At 32.9% G+C, this 20,371-nt stretch overlaps 4 protein-coding genes across 11 annotated transcripts; 1 reads left to right on the top strand and 3 right to left on the bottom strand.

The window, feature by feature from the left end:
• Nucleotides 1–26: 26 nt before the first annotated feature.
• On the bottom strand, nt 27–5,048 carry LOC116349908 (NEDD4-binding protein 2). The gene is made up of 10 exons (XM_031781552.1): nt 4,731–5,048; nt 3,541–4,153; nt 3,275–3,440; nt 2,659–3,205; nt 1,724–2,306; nt 1,220–1,652; nt 918–1,070; nt 712–766; nt 319–640; nt 27–224 (listed from the first exon to the last, which is right to left on the bottom strand). The coding sequence occupies exons 1-10, from the start codon at nt 4,909–4,911 to the stop codon at nt 134–136; spliced, it is 3,144 nt and encodes a 1,047-aa protein (XP_031637412.1). The 5' UTR covers nt 4,912–5,048; the 3' UTR covers nt 27–133.
• Nucleotides 5,049–5,154: 106 nt separating this feature from the next.
• LOC116349911 (DCN1-like protein 4) lies at nt 5,155–13,026 on the top strand. Of its 4 annotated transcripts, none has more exons than XM_031781558.1 (8): nt 5,155–5,400; nt 6,252–6,519; nt 7,302–7,465; nt 7,553–7,632; nt 7,743–7,828; nt 7,952–7,973; nt 12,113–12,320; nt 12,386–13,026. In XM_031781558.1, exons 2-8 carry the CDS (start codon nt 6,431–6,433, stop codon nt 12,448–12,450), a joined length of 714 nt encoding a protein of 237 aa, XP_031637418.1. In that variant the 5' UTR covers nt 5,155–5,400; nt 6,252–6,430; the 3' UTR covers nt 12,451–13,026. The 4 variants fall into 4 exon arrangements, with proteins under 4 accessions (XP_031637418.1, XP_031637417.1, XP_031637420.1 ...); XM_031781557.1 differs by lacking the exon at nt 5,155–5,400 and adding an exon at nt 5,519–5,705; XM_031781560.1 differs by lacking the exon at nt 5,155–5,400 and adding an exon at nt 5,522–5,705 and having other exon boundaries at nt 12,116–12,320.
• On the bottom strand, nt 7,269–10,947 carry LOC116349910. 5 transcript variants are annotated; one of them, XR_004201966.1, is made up of 5 exons: nt 10,135–10,331; nt 8,720–10,000; nt 8,477–8,619; nt 8,247–8,364; nt 7,269–8,143 (listed from the first exon to the last, which is right to left on the bottom strand). XR_004201966.1 is itself a non-coding variant. In XM_031781556.1 (4 exons), exons 2-4 carry the CDS (start codon nt 8,817–8,819, stop codon nt 8,299–8,301), a joined length of 309 nt encoding a protein of 102 aa, XP_031637416.1. In that variant the 5' UTR covers nt 8,820–10,000; nt 10,135–10,326; the 3' UTR covers nt 8,228–8,298. The 5 variants fall into 5 exon arrangements, 2 of the variants coding, with proteins under 2 accessions (XP_031637416.1, XP_031637415.1); XR_004201967.1 differs by having other exon boundaries at nt 10,198–10,320; XR_004201965.1 differs by lacking the exon at nt 7,269–8,143 and having other exon boundaries at nt 8,222–8,364; nt 10,135–10,947.
• A 3,218-nt stretch (nt 13,027–16,244) lies between the features above and the next one.
• LOC116349909 (serine/threonine-protein phosphatase PP2A 65 kDa regulatory subunit) lies at nt 16,245–19,869 on the bottom strand. Its single transcript, XM_031781553.1, has 7 exons — nt 19,284–19,869; nt 18,838–18,991; nt 18,413–18,720; nt 17,629–18,294; nt 17,219–17,504; nt 16,871–17,140; nt 16,245–16,463 (listed from the first exon to the last, which is right to left on the bottom strand). Exons 1-7 carry the CDS (start codon nt 19,365–19,367, stop codon nt 16,459–16,461), a joined length of 1,773 nt encoding a protein of 590 aa, XP_031637413.1. The 5' UTR covers nt 19,368–19,869; the 3' UTR covers nt 16,245–16,458.
• Between the last annotated feature and the right edge of the window lie 502 nt (nt 19,870–20,371).

The following is a 20,371-nucleotide window of genomic DNA, read 5'->3' as shown; positions in this document are numbered from 1 at the left end:
TTATCCGCAAAAAAAACACATTGAACTGATTTTATTTCAGAAAAAAAAGTCTTATTTTTACTGTAAAAATATTTGAATTTTGGATGTGGATGTCACAAGCAAAATGGTAAAAATATATCGTGTAATAACAATGTTACACATTTTGGTTGTTGTTTATGTTGTCAGTGAATAACGAAATATACTGAAGCTTGATCTTCAAAAGTCCGGCATTGACTTCACACCAACTAAAAATAGTAAAAAAAAAATGTTTGTCGCTTATTCATAATTCCACATTACAATGTTTATGAACTAAGAATGTCATGTTGAAAAAGTACTTACGATAATGTTCGCTGCTTCAAACGGCACTTAACTCGGTGCTTAATTGTTGAAAAACCACCAGCACTGTGTAATCCACGACCAGTAATAATAAAAACGTATTTGGAACCTCTTTTTGCATCTTTGAGCTCTTTGAGATGTCGATCGAGATAAATATCTAAACATTCGATTGCTTCATCAGCGTGTAAATAATGTAAATCAAGCATATTTGGATCCTGTTGTGTGTACGAATGTACTTCAACAATGGCATTAGCCGCTTTATGATTGTACATGTCAATTTTTTGATTATGTAAGTTGGCAACGGTAGTGTAATAGTATGCCACACCTGTTATAATAAATATATAAGTAAGTTCAACCATTAACCACACACTCATCACACTACAATAATGGATAGACCTGTTTGCTTGCGTTGAAATGATTCCCGCGCCTTACTGTAACATTCGGCTTTTAACTGATAAAAAGTACAGTGTACATTCAGATGTGTGGTCGTTTGGCATTGTGCAAAGAGAATGAAAGAATTAAGAAGTACAATTTGAAAAAGGTTGATCGGTCGCACGATATAAATTAATAAAGGCAAATAAATTAATAAAGGCAATATATACATGAGCGTGATGCATAGCCAAATTGCGGCTTTCTTCAAAATCTTTAAGAGCGGCTCGTTTTGCCTCCTCGGCGTCTAATTTATCTAGTGTTGGATATTCTTGGATCTTATGCTTGTTGGATTTTGAGTTTCCTGGCAGCTGTATCGGTTGGATCTAGGATAATATACACAATCAAATGTAAATGCGTAATATGAATCTTTTCTCAGTTTGGTGATGCTGAGAGAGCGAAAGAAGAGAGAGAGAGAGAGAGAGAAGCAGAGAGCATTTAGAATGACTGCATGGATTTTCCCTGCATGGCTTACCGCTTGCTCTTTAACTTGTGCAATTAACTCTTGGCCTTTGATTTGGATTTGTGCATTGATTTCGGATTTTAGGTTTTCTTTGAAAAATTCAACAGTTTTATCAAATCTATTTCCATACGCCGTGAATACTTCAAATAAATGTTCTCGCTCAATAGTTGGGAAAATTTCACATAATTTCGCTTTTGTCATTTTCATTGCTAAATCTTCACGCGTAGTTTGCTTCCATTCGTTGGCATTACATTTGTACGCATTCCACGTGTATTCCATATCAGCAATATTTTGAATGTTTGACGTTTGTGTCACTTCAAAGAGGCTATTTTCTGCTGGAGGCTGTTTAATTTGCAGCTCTTTTGCAAACTCTTCGTCATCTTTGATTGATTGCTGTTTTTGCTCCTCAATTTGATGATGAAATGACTCAATCCACGTTGCATACCTATTCAAAAACAAGATCTGGTTATTTTAAAATCGAAAAAGAGAACATAAATCGAGAGTGCAAATCTTTACAATTGTTGGGCGAGTGACTTTTTTAAAAGAACTACGGTTTTGACGTCTTTCAATGTTTCATTTTGAAAAGCGTTAGAGCCAAATTGTTTGTCTAGTTGACATATCAATTCAATGCCTAAATCCATTTCAATCATTTCATCAATATCGTCGTCATTTATATTCAAGTCAGCTGGTGTAAATGAACACGAGGCAATAGCTGTATCTTGATTATAGCCACCAGCAACGTCTGTTGTTACTGTGGATGTGGCACGGCGATTGTCACGAATTTTTTTGGTATGTTCTGAGTAATGACTGTCGGAAATAACAAACTGTTTCTCTATATATTTGACTACATCAGTTTCATTAGTATTTGTATTTTGCTTCTGACGTCTTTGATTTCGTGATACTATAACATTTTCCTTAAGCCATTCAACTGGAATAGCATCAACTGCCTGCGAAAAGTCGGTACTTAATGGTTTATCACAATCACATGAAAAATTATCTCGTTCGATATCTTCTTGTGAAATTAATGTTTGGAGATCTTTTGTTTCGCTCTCGTTCAGCAAAATATCCATAGTCCAATTTCCATCACCATTACATTTTTCTATTTAATCAAATTGAAATTCTGATTAATTATTGTGTTTTATACATAGGAGTCTCAAATAGGTGGCTCACTATCAGGGAGTGCAATTTTCGAGTGAATTTTTTTCCAGGGGGTAAAAAGGGTCGATTTTATTTTTTTTTGTGTTCTATCATGTTCATCGATTCCGTCTCTACAAGATAAAGTGATTTTCAGAACATTTCATATTCACCTATTTGAGACACCCTCTATGTGACATATATATGCTCGAAAATTAAATTTGTTTTACAAGTCAATTTCACGTGGAAGAAGTTTTAATAAAATCTTACTTATATTATCGAGCATACATAATATGATGGATATAGTAAATAATTACCGAACAAATCCCAAAGCAGTGCAATCGGAATCTGGGGAAAAATCTGTCGAATTTGTTGGAATGATTGATTTTCATTAATGCAATCTTTTTTGTGTTTCATCGGGACAATTTTAATATTTTGAGTATCTGTCGTCGAATGATTTGTCTTTGTAGTCAAAAAATTATACATATTACTGCTTGTCATGTTGCTGGTAGTTTTTCTTTGCGGTATTAGAAGATTTTTGTCTACAGAAGTATTCCAAAAATTTATTGATTCTTCTTCAAAAGCCGGCCATTCCTCGCTGGATTTATTTTTACTTGTAGTAACTAATCTATTATCAGCATATTCATGATTTAGTTCATGTCGCTTGGATCTTTGCTCTCTTTGTTCTTTTGGTGTGAAGCGTGAGCAGCCACTCGCGTTATTTGAGCTTTGTTGTTGTTGTTGTTGTTGTAATGCTGGCTTTAGTGATTGACATGGACTCATTGGATAATTATAAATTTGCATTGATCGCAAGATTTCTGTAACTGTTCCAGGTTCATAATTCGATAACATTCTAGCGATTGTCTAAGTTTGAAATGTAGTATTTTTTTAATAGTATTTTGATCTCAATTTATTAAATTATTAAATTTTTACCTCCTCGCTAACATTATGTTTGTTGCGTTGAGCCAATTTTCCGACTGAAATTTTCCACGGGGTATTGGGTTCAATGATTTTGATAATGTATTTATTTTGAACGGCTATTTTGAAATACGGTATCATTTCCCACAATTTCATGGCCGTATTGTCCACTATTATAGGACTTATGAAGAAAATATACATTTTCGTAAAACATTTATTATTATTATTATTATTATTATTATTTAATAAATTAGAATATTTTTAGAACTTATAGAACTCACCTCCAGCCATTCATAGCACGCTGTGACACTCTAAATTGATTCCGATCATGTGCTTCGCTTAGTTTACTTCTATCGAAAATATACTGTTTGGATCGTTTGTCATAGAAGAAGTCATCTGTCGAAAATATATGATTGTCATAATCCGCATTCATTGTTCGATCAATGATGCAACGCGCCAAAAAAGATTTTCCACTACCGGGGGGCCCCCTTAAACAAATTAAAATTCGATGATTTTGTTCAATGTGTTTAATAATATCCGGCATATCAGGATGCTTATCGATTGTATTTGATATTATCCGTGGTTGCTTGAATGTTCTTTGATTTGCTATAGGTGCATTGATTGCTGCAAAGCCTTGATTTTTTTGCAAAGCCTTGTATGGCCATGGTGAACGCTTGTCGTTTGGTTGATGCATTTGCTCCCCACCACGTAGAAACTGTGACTTTTCATTGTCATGTAGATGTTGTATCTCGTCTGATTCAATTAAAACGTCGGCATCGTCGTCAAAATCATCATCAGTTTTGTTAATGTTATTATTGCTTTCCATTTGCATTGATGTTGATTTTTCTATAGTACTAGGATCAAATCTCACTAACATTTCAATGCATTGATCCACTAAGGGAAAAAACCACAAAACATCGATAGAATTATGATTTCATTTCGATAAATTGATAAATACTATATATAAAACATTTAAATTCCGAAACAAAAAGATCAGTTTGACGCAAGCGAATATGTATATGTTTTCACCTGGGTTGGTATGTAGATTTTGTAAATGTAGATTACTACCATGTAAATTACATATTTTTTCCCATGTAATCTACAATATATGTAGATTATTCAATTTTGGCTAACAATTATAGTAAAACCACCAGAAATTGTATCAAAATACCGAAAATTATATGGAATTTTTATGGTAATTTTTATTGAGAATGTGTCTATTGGACTTTTAACATAATAAATCTTTTCAATAGAAACACATTCACCAACCTCGGACAATGTTTTGAGTGGCAATTTGACTCTAATTTTGAATTTTTTAATAATCTACAATGTAGAGTATACATATTCTACGTAAATTACATTTTTTTTTTTAAATCGTGTAGATTTTCCAACCCAGGTTTTCACATTTATGTTGAATGCGTTTTTGGGGCTCAAATATCGTAGTTACCAGAATCAAATTCATTTTACTCACATTTCCATTTCTCGTCTCGTCCGTATATTTCAACCTTCCTGACCGTTTTCAGAATCTCTTCGTTTGGAACTGTCTGCCCAAATAAATGTGTCAATTGGGCAAATATTTTGTCGTCAAAAGTCGACTTATTATCCATTTTTTGAATTTTCATACATTCAATGACAAATACACATATTCTCATTTATATCTAAAAAAATTATTTATTTTACACTCTTTAAAATGTATTTAAACTTCGAATTTTATGTATTAACAAATAAAATGATGATATGGGATTTCATTATCTCTTCTTTTTGAATACGTTAAATTTCTCGAGTATACATGTGTGCATAAGTTATGCTTACTTTAGCAATTTCTATGTTATGTGATATGATGTGTCAGAATGTGTGTTTTGACAAGGCTATAAGCTCTTATTGGCTTCTGACAGCACTACGAATTTACATTTGGGAGATAAATTTGAAATGTTGGAATTCGCGAGTGAAACATTTTTTTCTATTAAATTATTTTCTGTTGTAAAGATAATTTGAAATTTCTATCATTATTTTATTTTTGGTATTGTTGGGTGAAAATAATTGACAGTTGTTGACATTTCGTATAAGACCCACATAATCAAAATGACAGTGTAATCATGAAAAATTGAAACTGTGGAAATTTTTGGAAAATTTATATTAAGGTAAATAATTCAAAAATAACATAATACTTTCAGAGAGTTCCAAATTTCGGCGTATTGTTTTTATAAACATTAAGAATGTTCGAGCTCGCTAATTTGGGCTTGTATTTAGTTGATTGTCTTTGTTTCGTGATTGATTTTGACATGTGTGACAATGGCGATTCAATGGCATCGCATGAATACAATATAGTGTACACGAACGATTCAACGCATCGTTTCAAAAAACTAAGGAAATGAAAGGATTTTACTAAAATCAAGCAATATATTCAGATACAATATTATAAAACAACTTGCAAATCATATCATTTGTAAGATTTTTGCTATAAAATTAAAGTGTTCACTTATTTGATTCGACCAATAAAATTTCTTTTTATATTGATATTGCATTCCGTACAAAAAAAAATCATAGTTTACTCAATTGTATTGTGTTTTTGTTAAATTATTTTTCCTCGTTTTCTAACAAGTTACAAAAAAAAACTTTTGGATAATTAAGCCATTGGGTAGGACATTGAACGTTTCGATTGTTCATTTGAGAATTGCATTGTTTTCTTCAGTTTATTTATTGCACTGTGTTTATTTCACATTTTTATCGATGTGATATGATTTATTCACAACAAAACGGGCATTATATCATTGACCATTCAATTTCTCCTCTCCATTTAAGTTAAATTTATTTTGAAAAACTTCGATAATTTCAAAAAGTGTACCTTTTCTTTTGTATGAGAAAATGGCTTTTTACTTTTATATGAGACTTGCGACATAACCTTTTTCGTGCTTAAATTTTCTCAATAGTTGCTGTCTGCATATTTTCATCTCATTCCCTCTTTTAATCATAAGTTTTTTTTGTGTTATAGATATTGTCAGTTGAAATCTTATGGATTATGAAGTGCTAATAAAAAAAAACCAACGAAGCCCCATTAAAATTAAGTTGTAAAGTGTTTTCGAAAGTGAAAATTTATCACATATTAGATTGTTAAAAATAGCGTCGCGTTTGAGTTTATATGATTTGTTTTGGTTTTTATCTTAATAAATAATGCCACGAGGTAAAAAGCGTACAATGGAAATGGCACCAGCTGAAGAAGAACGGCAGACGTCCAAACGACAACGAAATAATGTTTCTAGGTATGTAACTTTTCGTGTGTGACACAGCTGTTTTGCTAGGGAGATTATTGATAGACATAAAATTGTACTTGGTATTGATTATAAACATTAATGTACATGTGATTCAAGGTCAAAATCACATCAAACGCATTTCAAAATTCAATTGAAAATATAAACAAAAAAATTACTAAAATTAAACAATTTCATAAACTTTTTGTTATGTCGATTTTGTTGACGCTTTGTTATCGTAGATTTTTTATTTAATTAAAAACGATAGAATTTACATCATTATATTTGCTTAAAAATTTGGATATATACCTATTCGACACCTATTTTAATTGTGAAATTGGCTTTGCCTCATTTAGTGACAAAGAAATGAACGGATCATGTTTAACGGTTGTATTTTGTCCGAAACATGTTCTGGTTTTTACCGTGATACTTCAACATTTATAGAAAAATGCCGAATTCTTCAATACAAATAACGCTCAGCCTACTTTATTGTTTTTAGCATTACTGTTAGGCAATTTCAGTTCGTTTTAATAATTTTTTTAAATTTAAAGTGTCATTGAATAATGAGCAATTTTTTTAATGGTAGCACCAAAAAGAAATATGTCGAATTAAACGTACAATAGTACACTTTTTCCTGGTTCATACAAAATTCATTGATCTATGAAAATGAGAATTTTCATTAAAACACATTTTTTATTTCTTTGTTTGTATTATATTTTGAAAAATTGACAAGTAAAGATATTGTATTTTTTGCATGGATATAAGGAAATAACTAATATTCTTTTTTCTGTTAGTTCGAGACGCACAAATAAAATCGAAGATGGATTTAATATTAAACGTTGCCTCAGCTGGTTCAAACAATACACAATAGCAGAAGAACCCGATGTACTCGGACCAATGCAGATGGAACAATTTTGCAGCGATATTGGCGTGGAACCGGAGGATGTAGTCATGCTTGGTGAGTTCATATTAGTAGTTTTAATACATTTCATATTAATTAAATGTGGTTACATATTTATGTTATAATTTTCCTTATTATTTATAGTGATAGCATACAAAATGAACGCACGTCAAATGGGATTTTTTACACAAGCCGAATGGCAAAAGGGTTTAACAGATTTACAGGTGGGCCTCGAATTCGAGATATCTATTGATTTTTTTCTCAAAATTAAATAACAACGCACATTCTTTCGAGGATAAATAAACAAATTTTTAATTATAAATATAATTTACAGTGTGATTCAGCCATAAAACTGCAATCAAAATTAGACTATTTGAGGAATTTGATGAACGATCAGAACGTATTTAAAAATGTATATCGGTATGCGCATGAATTAGATTAACAAACATTACATATTTGCATGCAGGCATCATCTTTTCATTATATATTTTTCAATTGTTTTGTTCAAAATTCATATATAATTTTTTCTGTTCACTTTTTTAGGTATGCATATGATTTTGCACGGGTAAGTTGATAGTTTTGTTCAAAAATAAATCATATGTTATTCATATGATTGGATTAGAATACTAGTGCAATCGAACTTATGTCACTTGCTACTTACTGCCAGAACGAAATTTGATAAGCTATTTTTGAGATTAAAACCCCCCAACATTTCCTAGACTATCTCCTATTACACTGTAAAATAGAAGGGATTAAATATTAATCATTTGGGATTTTTCATCAAAATAATCCAAAAGGATTAAATTTTAGCACTGTAGGATTAAATTTAAATATTTACTAATTGTAGCGAATTGTAGGACCACGTTGAAATCCCGCACAAAACCCAGGGCTTACGGCCGAGAGCTCCGCGCTTGATCCAGATGAGAACGCAATGTTCGTTGTGTTGTTTGTTGATTCTGAAAATGACAATGATTATATCAATTTCTAAATATGAACGTAAATTAAAAGTATGTGTAGCTTCAATTGATTAGATAAATTCAAAGCAGAATTATTGAAATGATTACATACTTGATTGGATGCTGCTCGTCTTGATTGTCGAGCTCGTGCTGGTGGTGCTGGCGGTGGATCTCCTCCTCCTGCATTTTCTTCTTCTTCTTCAACATGCCGTTGAAATGCTGGATGTAGCTCTATATTCATAACAGCACACCATCCTGTTTGTTTGTAAGGAATAAAAAAAAACGAATTCATTTTCTATTTTTCATTGACTTGTTCATATTAAACTGAGAGCATATCAATTTAACAAACACAAACCTTTGTAGAGAATGTTACGACCTGCATTTGCATCACGATTCCAGGTGATAGTACGCCCAATTCGAGTTTTCTCTTCATATTTACGAAATTTTGATGCCATACGTGGACCATCAGTACGGGGACGATGTTTTCGTTGCTGCGTCAATTTGCGATTGCTTTTTCGTGATTCAATCGGACCTTGGGCTTTTCCGAGCACATTTTCTCCACACAATGGTTCGCATCCATGGCATGTGAGATAGCGATATTTCTCCTTTACTTTGCCTCTTTTTGTCGGTTTTTCAAGTTCACGGAAGCACAACGATTATAATTTGGTCGTCCGAAATTCGTCCACCTCGACCACTGTACATTTACGGCGACGTTTCAACTTCTCGAACAAATCTCGCACCTTCGATCGAATATATCCTCGGGCTGGTGAATCTGCCGCAATGAAACGATCACCGACAAATATGAACGTTTGCTTACCATCGATGAGCTTGGTTGCATATGCATCAAGTGCTCTATTCGTGTCAATGTACTGGAGAAATGCTTGCAAAGCGTATTCATACTGTGTGTATGCTGTGAACTTTTCTTCAAAATGACGCAAAATATGATCAGCATATGATTTATGGTCTTCGGCTCGTGGACCAGGCTGCTCATCAAATGACTCACGATGTAGACGCATCTTTTCATCGATTTCAGTTGTCAACTTTTTGCGCCATTTGTTCCATCGCGATGAATTTTTCATATCTTGGTATTGGCCCGATGTCAATCGAATGATTGTTTCGATCGTTGAAATTGTTAATGCGCACACCACCAATGACCAAACGTTGTCCAGGATCGAGACCATACACTTGTTGGCTTTTCAGAAGCATCTCTTGTGTCTCTTTCATACGCTCTTCATCGTCTTTTTCAATGATGAATTTTGTTCGTTCCATCAAAAATGACATACCGACACCATCTGTTTGAATGGAGTTGTCGAATTTTATTGTTGCATGGCCATCATTTTTGTTTCTCGGTTCTCTTTCGATGCTATCGATGTCGAAATACAGACGCCATAATACATCCCATTCTTTACTTTTGATGTCTTCCTCCTGTTTTGGGCCGCCGTTTTTATTGCGAAATAATCGATGTGGACATTCTATATGTCTCAACATGCGATAAAACACTCTACGATCAATTCGAATGTAATGTCTTTCGAACGATGACGTTGGTACCACGGTGAAATTTCTGTATTCACGAAGCTCGGTTCGTTCACCTCGCTTCAATGCGGCTTTTCGTTCACGTTCATGATTGCGAATGTACCTATTTTTGTATATTTTCCAAAAAATAAATTGATAAAATTACTCGTGTGATATTTGTAGAATTTTCAAAATGGAAAAAAATCGCATAAAAAATACAATCGTTTGATTCACAATAATAAATGAACGAAAACTCACTGTTGCAAATTCAGGAATATTGGTATGTATTTGAACCAATTGCTTTCCATAGCAAAAAAGTACCCTTTCCCATCGTCGAATCGGATTGGCTTTAATGTATTTTCCAGTTCCCACATCAAATTCAGGTCTGGCACACAGTTGGAGTTTCGCTTGAATAAGAAATCCATGGTGTCATCAATTTGAGCCTTGCTCGCGTTTTGATGTGTGAAAAACTTTCGGATGCGTGAGTGAGTGTGCATACAAATATTATTTTTGTAATTTGTATAAAACATTTGTATAAAACATTTGTACTGCGTATTCAACTACATTCCCGAATCCTCCAATTACTGGAGCTCGAACACCGTATTTTTGGCAATAGTATCAAATGCCGTAACACAACCTGTGCCCGCTTTCTCTGGCGTCGTTAAATGCATGCTCAATGAACTGAACGCCGTAAAACCAATCTCGAAATAAATTTTTGTTGACGAATTGAGTATAGAATGCTTCGATTTGCTCGTCTGTACTGCGCTTGAAATGATCACTGGTGAAATAATGCAAATTCAGTGCACCCAATATGTAGCACCGTGTCATTTCTAATACGTATACGTCAATCAACTGAGCAAATTTTCCAGTGTTAATGGGCAGATTCACTTTTAAACCTTTTCGAGCACTTTTTTTAATTGTTTGGTGTTCTTTAATTTTTATCTTCTTTCGTGGCTTAAACGCCGATTCGTGATTCCGTTTGCGACCGCTCATTTTTAGCAACTGTTAACGTATTGGAATCTCCACCGATATTTATACCTCGAAATATTGATGAATAATCAAAATATATTTTGATAAATATAAAAGTGCCGGTTTAAAAATATTCAGGCCACTGTTATATTTATCAAAAACTACAATGACTATGATAGACTATGCATGCCATCAAATAAATTTATTAATTATACTCAAAAATCGGTTGATTTATTATTGTTGATGAATTTATAGGTTCCTGGTATTTTAAAAACAGGCCTCTAAAAATGTATCAAAACATACAATCACCGATTCATGTGATCGAACGGGTTCACAATAAACAAATATCAATGCGTTCATTTCACTCTTGCATAAATACAATTTCATAATTCTGCAGTCCGATTTCAAATGCTGACAAAATGTTCGCTAAATTACACTCCCAAAGGTGTGATACGGAATTTATATTGATATTCGATGCAAAAGAATCTTATTGAAAATCATTCCTCAACAAAGCAAGAATTAATCTTTCGTCAACACGCATTTTACGATAGTGTTTCGGTTGTTCAAGATTCTGATGGATTTTGAAAATTTTGCAAAATGTTTGCCATGTTACCCTTTTGAAAAAAAATCACTGAGCACACAAAAGCGGTTGTGACATGGAATGTTGATATTGATGCGAACCGACCCAAAATTCTATTGAAAACCATTCGCTAATCAATTCTTTACTTTGTTTTCACTAGCTATAAAACATTTTATCAGAAATCTAATAAATTGCACAGAAGCGATGGAAAAAAGGATTCTATTGAGAATTATATTCTAATAAACAAACTAATCGAAATTCCAACAGAAACAAAATTTAGTTTTTTGGACAACGGTGCACGTGATTTACACAATAAACATAAGACCGTGAAAGGTTATGTTTGCAATCGAATGACAATGACAAGCATTTGAAGTTTCATGTAAATGTCAATACAATATGAAACAGTGTTCCAAAGGAAGATTCATTTTGAGATATTTTTTTACAAACAACAAAAAAGTGTTTATTGAACTCAAGTTAAAAAATATAAAATGATTCCATTGGATTACTTTTTAGTCCTTTTGGATTAATCGTAGCTGAAAATCCCAAAATACTAAATATTAATACCACCGATATAAGAGTGTAGCAAGTTACTAAAGATATAAGTTTGATATCACGGTTTCGTCTATTTCCACTTTCGTTCTCAACCACAAATATATTAATTGTTTTTCTGTAAACATTTCAATTAAGCAGGATAAAGATCAACGGAGTATGGATATTGAAACGGCAAAGGCAATGCTGCACCTGTTATTGGGAAAATGGCAAATGTATCCGGAATTCGCACAATTTTTGCATCAATCAAAGTACAAAGTGATCAACAAAGACCAATGGTGTAACATTCTTGAATTTTCCCGAACTATCACACCTGACCTTTCAAACTACGACGTTGATGGTGCTTGTAAGTGATATTTGATTGCTATATAACCTTTTTTCACAACGTGTTTATTTCGATAAATATTACAGGGCCCGTTCTCTTAGATGAATACGTTGAATTTTTGCGAATTTCAAGACACAACGAAATCAGCTGAAGAAGCACTCTTCAATTTTGCGTCAAAGACTCAATATTTGACGTTATTAAACTCATCGGCATAAACGATTTATTATTTACAATTTTCTTCTTTATTCAATTTGATTTTGTCTGTTTTAAATTTTACTGAGAAATCCAATTTTGATTTGTAAAAATTGAAAGAAACCAAGAATTAGTGATATAAAAAAAGCCAATCGACTTCATAACCAAACATACAAAGAAACAAAAAAATAAAATAAAATAATCGATACGCTTAAAGACAAATTGTTCAGGTTTAACCAGATTGTGAAATGCTGTAGATCTGGTCATTAGATAGCAACCAAAACTATCGACGGAAACTTGTTATGAAGCAGAAGTCATATTTAACTAACTGATAGACACTTGGAATAGGCAATGAATGAAATTATTACGTTCTCAATTCAAAGCAAATGCTCAAATGATTACCCTCCTCCAAAATGGAACGCTAGAAAAACAAAACTACAAATTCTTTTCTTTAATTTCTATTCTCAACAATTTCGAATTCATCACTATTTTTCCGTAAGGCAATTAAATGGGATAGTCATCTCAAATTTATGAACATTTGGTTTTTCCCGTTTTTAATGTTTACGTAAGTTACAAGTTTGGAATTCGCCATAATTTTTGCAAAAGAAAAACCACAACGTAATATACAGTGCCGTGCAAAAGTTTGAGACCACCTATGTATTTTTCATACAAAATGGCGTAAAATAGCATTTTTTGAGGTTTCAAAAATAATCAGAGAATGTCATACGGCTTGCTATAAGCAGCTTGCTTGCCTGCGTCGCCTATCGTGCGGCAAGCAAGGAAACATGCAAACACATATACGGCAAACGAACCATATCTACTACATGGTTTTCGTACGTGCGACCAATACGTCTACACAGATACCGCATCTCGCACGAACGAAAACTGTTTGGTACATATGGTTCGTTTGCCGTATATGTGTTTGCATGTTTGCTTGCTTGTAATTTAGAAAAAAATATTCACTGGTTTTGAAATGGCAAGTCTTTGAATTTAATCACAGATAAAAATGACAAATTTTGTATGAAAATTAATTGTTTTTAGCTATCATTGGATTCAAAGACTTGCCATTTCAAAACCAGTGAATTTTTTTTCTAAATATTTACTATTTTGCCAATCATTGATTTCTGAGAATAAAAAGTATTATTTTTGAAACCTCAAAAAATGGTATTTTACGCCATTTTGTATGAAATTTTTTTGTATTTTTTTTTTTTTTTGGTGGTCTCAAACTTTTGCACGGCACTGTATATATCGACCCATCGATCGGTATTTGGTGTGCAGCCTGATAAATGTCACATATAAGGAAAGGCAAGGGGGAAAATAGTAATCTCCACTACACCAAATTTGCAAAAATGCATTTATTTCTTCTTCCAAGAATCAAAGAGCAAATCTCCTTTTGATCCAACAAATAGCATATACTATAAACAAACATAAACTCACCATCATAATCAAAATACCAATGGATAGGATAAAAATCTCCCTCTTGCATCATTATATTATACTACATCTGTACATTTAAATACTAGAATAAATAATAACAAACAAAAATAAAAGTGGTAATAAAAAAGAAACAATGATAAAAAAAATCGTTTTTTTCTAATCTACTAGGCGTTTCAACAAGTAACCTAACAAGGAAACACACAACATTTTTGGCAAAATTCGAATTTTTTCTTCAACATAATCATTCATAATTCCTTTTAGCTCAATACAACGAGTCCAACGATTTTCCAATTTCTTGGTGCCCTCAAAATAGTAAGATGTGTCAAGAAGTCCAAAATAGCTCTCAGTTTCCCATTCGAGCTCTTCATTCGATGTAAACCGTTTACCAGTCAGCCAATTTTTCAGGTTTCCAAACAGATAGTAGTCGCTGGGGGCTAAATCTGGTGAATGGGGTGGTTGCGGAAGCAATCCATAACCTAATTCATACAATTCTACATACAAAAAGAGGATATTTTTCTTCTTCAAATGCGGCCGTCTCCACTTGATTTCTTTATTCAATCGATCCAATAACTTTGAATAATCGGCGCATATTATCATTCTAAACTTTTCAAGATAATCGATGAAGATTATACCATGTATATCCAAAAAATAACACTGGCCATATCCTTACCAGCCGATGTTTGCGTTCTTGGTCGCTTCGAAGCACTTCCACCGGGGGAAACGCGCTGTTTTAATTGTGCTTGCCTGAACGATGTTCATCACTTGTGCTTGTTCGACCACGTTTAAATTCAGCTATCCAGTATTTAACCATTTTATCTGACGAAGCAGATCCCCTAAAATGCTTATCAAGCCTTTCTTTGATTTCTTTTGGGGTTTTACCTTTCAAAAAATAGTATTTTATCACAACACGAAATACACTTTTTTCCATGGTGAAAGAAAAATGCAAAGTTGTTTACTTTCTACGGCTTTCAAACAGGTGCTATCGCATAGAATGTTTTAAAATTTGACATGTTATCGTCTAAAGGGTTGTTATAATTGCCAATAAGATAACTTTTTTATTTGTACTCTGGTGTTTGGTACCTTACTTATTGAAACGCCTAGTACTATTTGATTGGACTGGCCCCCAAAACACAAAAGTTGGAATTTTGTCTGTGCTACACCGAGATATTTTTCCATATCGTGTGTAAAGTTTCATGTCGATAGCTCATCGCTACATCATGCCGCAGGAGCTCGGTAGATCATTTTATGATTTTTTTGAAAAATGACATTTTAGGTTAAAATAAAAATATCTTCGCACAAACGTATCAACTAAAAATTGATGATAATCGTCCCTTTCCATCAAACATTTTCTATTGGTGAAGTTTTAAGCGATTTGCTTTAAAATAAATTAGTCTACCCATACAAAATTCCTTCACAAATTAATTCAATTTGAAGCTAGAATACTTTCTGAGAACAAACAAGGTGATCTATCAAGCTCGTGCGGCACCATGTAGCGATGAGCTATCGGCGTGAAACTTTAACTACACACGTTATCTACACACACATTTGAAAAAACATCCCGGGTAGTACCGACAATATTCCAACTTTTGTGTTTTGGGGACCAGTCTATTTTTTATTTACCAACTGTTAAATGAAAGAATGTAATGGAAATGAGAAATAAACCATCATTATCGCTTCCATTTCATCTTATTTATTTAATATTGTTCATACGTATGAATATTAATTTATGTAAATGAATTATTTATTTTTTATTAATAAAATCTGTCACGTTTCCATTATTATAATACATATTTCTTTTTTTTTTAACATGTGTGTATATAATTTTTTTCCTTTATCTTCTGAACATATTTAGAGAAACGTTCAACTCAACATTTGCCAGCACAAATTTTGGGGCTTCTGTAATAATATTATTCCTAATAGGGTGGATGAATTTTACGAAAAATTAGTAGTTGTATAAGCTGATTCCAAAACAGCCATTTTTTTAATGGGATTATATGTCATACTAGGGCGACTTGAACGAAAGTGAAGAGAACTTTTTCAAAATTAGTGATTTTAAGTAATAACAACAAATTGATCTTCTCGTGACGAACAAATTGATCTCGTCAAATGGCCAAATTATACAGATTAAAGTCTTTAATATTCGTTGAAAAACAGCAAAATTAAATAGAATAGAATATCATAGCCTGATAGGGCCAAGAAGAATGTTCTTGTATAATATCAGAATACTTTGAATAATTACAACAGCGTATAATATGATATGCAGCGTAGTCCACAGTATGACATAAATTTGTTCGAAAAAAAAAAACAATTTTCGAATTTTATGTGATTAATCAAGAGATTTATTTTATGAAACATGTTTTGTTATTAATTATCCGTTTTGTTAAACTTATTGTGCTTCTGTACTTAATTGCTATATTTTTTATTTTTTTCATTCCATTAGTCAAACAGAAAACGCTGATTTTCTTCTGATGCTTCCATCTTATAAATTGGATGTTTTGAAATGTGTAAAAAATGTGGGAGTCGCAATTGCTTAAGCTGAAAAATAGAATTGAAGTAATTTCAATTAATTGGTTTTTGAATTGAACAAATATAGGCTGATTCAATTTTTGAATTGAACAAATATGTTTTTTTTAAATTATAACTGGGATTATTTCAAAATGAAAACAAATGTACTTTTTTTACGTTGAGTGAGATGAAACACCAAACTCACCCAACTGAAAATTGGCAAAATATTTATCATTATCGAAAGGTTCGATTGGATTATCGATGACAGATATCGAGCCTTTATGGTCAATATTGGTTTGCGTAAGTAAAATCGTAGTTGTAGTTTCACCAACATCCGTACCGGCAAAGAAGTTACTTATACCGATTTCGGCTAACCAAAAATATCTGCATTCAAATTTGTTTTGAATTTAAAATTGTGTAAACGATTTAAAACTTACCGGCGATTCCTGCAATAGCTTCTGATGCAAAATGCTTGACATCTACATCTTGATCTGCATTCAGCTGCTCCAAAGCCGGTTTAACTTGTGTCTCAATAGCTGTAGCTTCTAAATAGGGTGAAATTTTTTGTAATGTTTTTGCCACATTAAAACGAACATTGGCAACTCCGTCCGTTGCCAATAGTAAAACCGTTGGCAATAATAATCTGGTTGTCATTTCAACTCCACATGCCTCGGCCAAAACATTAATACAGAACAAGCAAGTCATTCCTACGGAAAATGCAATAATAATAACGTCAAAATGAAGAATTGCAATTTGAGTTTTTGAGGACTTTCGTTTATACTTACTGTGCAAGTAGTTCTTGTCGCGTGCCATAACTAAAACAGATGGAATTATGGTATTTTCTGCCCACTGTGAACCGAATTGATCGACTAATTTCTTTGTATTCAATGTAGCTGCTTCACGAATAGCGTAAACGTGATCGCTAAGCCAGTCCATGCATAATTTACGCAGTTTCTGATCAAAGAACTCTTGACCCAATTGACCAGCAAGAGCCGGCATGTATTCGATAATAGCTAAGCGAACACGCCATTTCGAATCTTCAGCCAATTCGACGATTGCTGGTAGAAGTGACTGGAAAATTCAAATTAAATACATCATTTTACACAGAGCAATATTGGAGTGCTTTTAAAGTTAATATATATAAAGTTAGTTTGTGAAATAATTTAAAAACAATTATTATTTGTGTAGATCTTACTTGTGACAGTTGTTGAATTCCAATAACATCGTTCACACAGTCCAAATTCGATATTATATTCAATCGAACGTCTGGGCATTCGTCTTTCAACTGAATTAAGAACAATGGCAGTAAATGTTCAACAGTATTGTAGACCCCAAGAATTGGGCTCAATCCCATGATGACTGATGCCAAAGCAGACTTAACATGTTGATTTGGATCGGACACGAGTTCTTTGACATATGGCAAAATTGATGTCATTATAATTTGGACCTGATTTGTTTTATCTAAGTTTGCGCAAAATTCTTTGACTTTGGAAGCGGCAGCCGAACGTACTTCAGCTTCAGTATCTTTGAGTAGTGATTGGAAAGCTGTTACAAGATCTGTGCGTGTTATATCTGGTCCAACAGCCTTTTGCAAATCGCAGAACTTATCAGCAACCATGTAGCGTACTCGCCATGATGAATCATTTACACATTGACGCAAAGTTGGCATTACCAATTGTTCGACATCTTCTTGTTGAAGTAGTTGTGCAATACTAACACATGCTTCAACGGCCAATAAACGAACGGAATCTTGATCATCTTGAGCCAATTGAACAAACATTGGGATCAAATCTGCTTTCAAATATTCAACTTCAACCACTTTGGCAAATTCGCCCAATTTACTGGCTGCCGCACGGCGAACCTATGATATAAAAATGATTTATTAATTGAAATAATTATTATTTACTATTAATTGAATAATTTTTATATATAATAAATTTTATCCAAAATATACAAGATTAACGAACAAAAATTCATACCATTGGGGTTTCATCTTGACATAGTTGTCGGAAATTATTACGAAGTTCACCTTTGATTGCTGGAGAAACACGTGGATAGCAAACCGTGAACAAAGCACAAGCAGATGTACGAGATGTGAACCAATCACCAAAAGTCAGAGTGTTTAATGTTGGAATGAAATGGGTTTGCAAGTCGGCTACACTGTGTTGTGAGGCAACAATTTTCAGTGATTCCACAGCTTTATCACGCACGACTGTCTCTTCAACTGTGGCCAAACTCTCCAATGGTGGGATCAATGACATAGCAAATGCTGGACCTCCAACCAAATCTATGTTTTTATTTCAAACCGAAAACAGTTTTTGGCAAAATTTGACAAAATAAAAAAATAGGAAATTACTTATTTAATTAAAATATAAAAAGTTTATCCTCTTAGTAAATTACTGACTTGTGAATTGGCCTAGTTGTTCGGCCAATGCAAGAAGTACTTCATCCTCATCGTAGATCGTCTCAGTTAGGAATGGAATCAGCTCAGATCGTGTACGTTCTTCGCCCAATGCCAATGCGATTGTTGAAAGTTTTTTAATTGAGTTCAAACGAAGCTACACACGTCCCATTATTTGTTCAAAATACATTAATCGAGTAACAAACAGAGAAACACGAGTTCAAAATTAGAAAATCATTGAAATATAAACACATAAGCAAAAAAAGCATCATCGACTAGTCCCTGCCCTATTAAGCTATTCGGAACAAACAAACTTCAAATTGTGAATTCCGCATGCAGTGTACAACATAATTGCCTTCGTATTGTAAAAAATGCTAATGCCACTGGCAATTTTACTTTATCGTCATGTTTTGAACACAAAAATATTAATATATTTCTCAAACACTTACCTGAATGTCTTCATTCTTTAATTCATCAATTAAAACCGCGATCGGATACAATGATTCGTCAGACGGTTTATCGCTAGCAGCCATAATTCGTTTATACGTTTAACACCTTTATTTTACTTTTTTTTTTTAATTTTTGCCAATTTGCGTTATAGAAATTTTTATGAGATGTGTATGCTCGTCTTCACTTTGCACCGTATCGTGCGTTTTTCTATGTATTTTCGTTAACTGAATAAGTACAAAGCGCAAACACCGTTCCAAAGCGAAACTTTTTTATTCCTTTCAATATATCTTTTTCTTGCTTGTGAGTGTTTCTTCTTCTTTTTCAATGAATAACACACACCAATAAACAGAACGTCCGTGTACAAGTTTTCTTTCAACAAAGGAACGAATGACGAAACGTAATGGTTCCAACAAATGGTTCTACAGCGTAACAAAATGCCCACAATGTAATTAAAAATAAATTTAAAACAAAAATCTATAGGGATTTTTGTAGAATTTGTAAAAAGATTGTGTGGAAAAATACAACTGTCCGACCTTGCGGTTTTGAGACTATTCTTTTTTTCTTAGTAATCGATTGAAAATGGACGACTAAATACAGCGACACCAAACGATATATGCTCTTACTTAGTCAAAATGACATTGGAGACAATTTTCGATGCAAGCTAAATTATATAAAGATACTATTAATTAATTTAATTATTAATTTATTTAATTAATCTTTTCATTTAAATTCAAAATATACTTTCTATCGAATAAAGAAAAAAATCATGTATTGGAAAGAATCTGATAAAAATCAGTAACATAACCAAACTCAAAATGCTCCGAAGAAAACGTAGAGAGTGGAGAGATTGAACGGGCTTAGTCTGATACACAAGGTCTGTAGAAATGTCAAAAAATAACAATAATGCAAAAATTGAAAACAATTTCTTCTTATTATCATTTTGCACCCAAATATAGAATTTTACTTGCTATAAATAATTCTCAACAGTTTTGAATGTCTTTAAAATATTGCTTATTAACACAAAAAATAAACGTATTACTATGCATTTCCGAAAATAAGGATTTAGGTGAAAATCTAACATCATGTA

This window comes from Contarinia nasturtii, unplaced genomic scaffold, assembly GCF_009176525.2.
Source record: "Contarinia nasturtii isolate CC-2019 unplaced genomic scaffold, AAFC_CNas_1.1 Cnas_scaffold_3175, whole genome shotgun sequence".
NCBI classification, from domain to species: domain Eukaryota; kingdom Metazoa; phylum Arthropoda; class Insecta; order Diptera; family Cecidomyiidae; genus Contarinia; species Contarinia nasturtii.
Note: the sequence above shows the minus strand (reverse complement) of the source record. Positions and strands in the feature narration are given on the sequence as shown.

Bases quoted from the DNA above. Each gene is read 5' to 3' on its own strand.
- LOC116349909 (XM_031781553.1), bottom strand. From the start codon at position 19,367: ATGGCTGCTAGCGATAAACCGTCTGACGAATCATTGTATCCGATCGCG. The intron at 17,505-17,628 runs GTAAGATCTACA...TGAATTTTCCAG, and splicing joins GAATTCAACAACTGTCACAA to TCACTTCTACCAGCAATCGT. The intron at 17,141-17,218 runs GTAAGTATAAAC...CATTTTCCGTAG, and splicing joins CGACAAGAACTACTTGCACA to GAATGACTTGCTTGTTCTGT.
- LOC116349910 (XM_031781555.1), bottom strand. From the start codon at position 10,406: ATGTTTTATACAAATTACAAAAATAATATTTGTATGCACACTCACTCA. The intron at 10,001-10,134 runs GTGAGTTTTCGT...ATACAAAAATAG, and splicing joins ATATTCCTGAATTTGCAACA to GTACATTCGCAATCATGAAC.
- LOC116349908 (XM_031781552.1), bottom strand. From the start codon at position 4,911: ATGAGAATATGTGTATTTGTCATTGAATGTATGAAAATTCAAAAAATG. The intron at 641-711 runs GTCTATCCATTA...TTATTATAACAG, and splicing joins ATTTCAACGCAAGCAAACAG to GTGTGGCATACTATTACACT. The intron at 225-318 runs GTAAGTACTTTT...TACTATTTTTAG, and splicing joins TTGAAGCAGCGAACATTATC to TTGGTGTGAAGTCAATGCCG.
- LOC116349911 (XM_031781558.1), top strand. From the start codon at position 6,431: ATGCCACGAGGTAAAAAGCGTACAATGGAAATGGCACCAGCTGAAGAA. The intron at 6,520-7,301 runs GTATGTAACTTT...TTTTTCTGTTAG, and splicing joins CAACGAAATAATGTTTCTAG to TTCGAGACGCACAAATAAAA. The intron at 7,829-7,951 runs GTATGCGCATGA...TCACTTTTTTAG, and splicing joins GTATTTAAAAATGTATATCG to GTATGCATATGATTTTGCAC.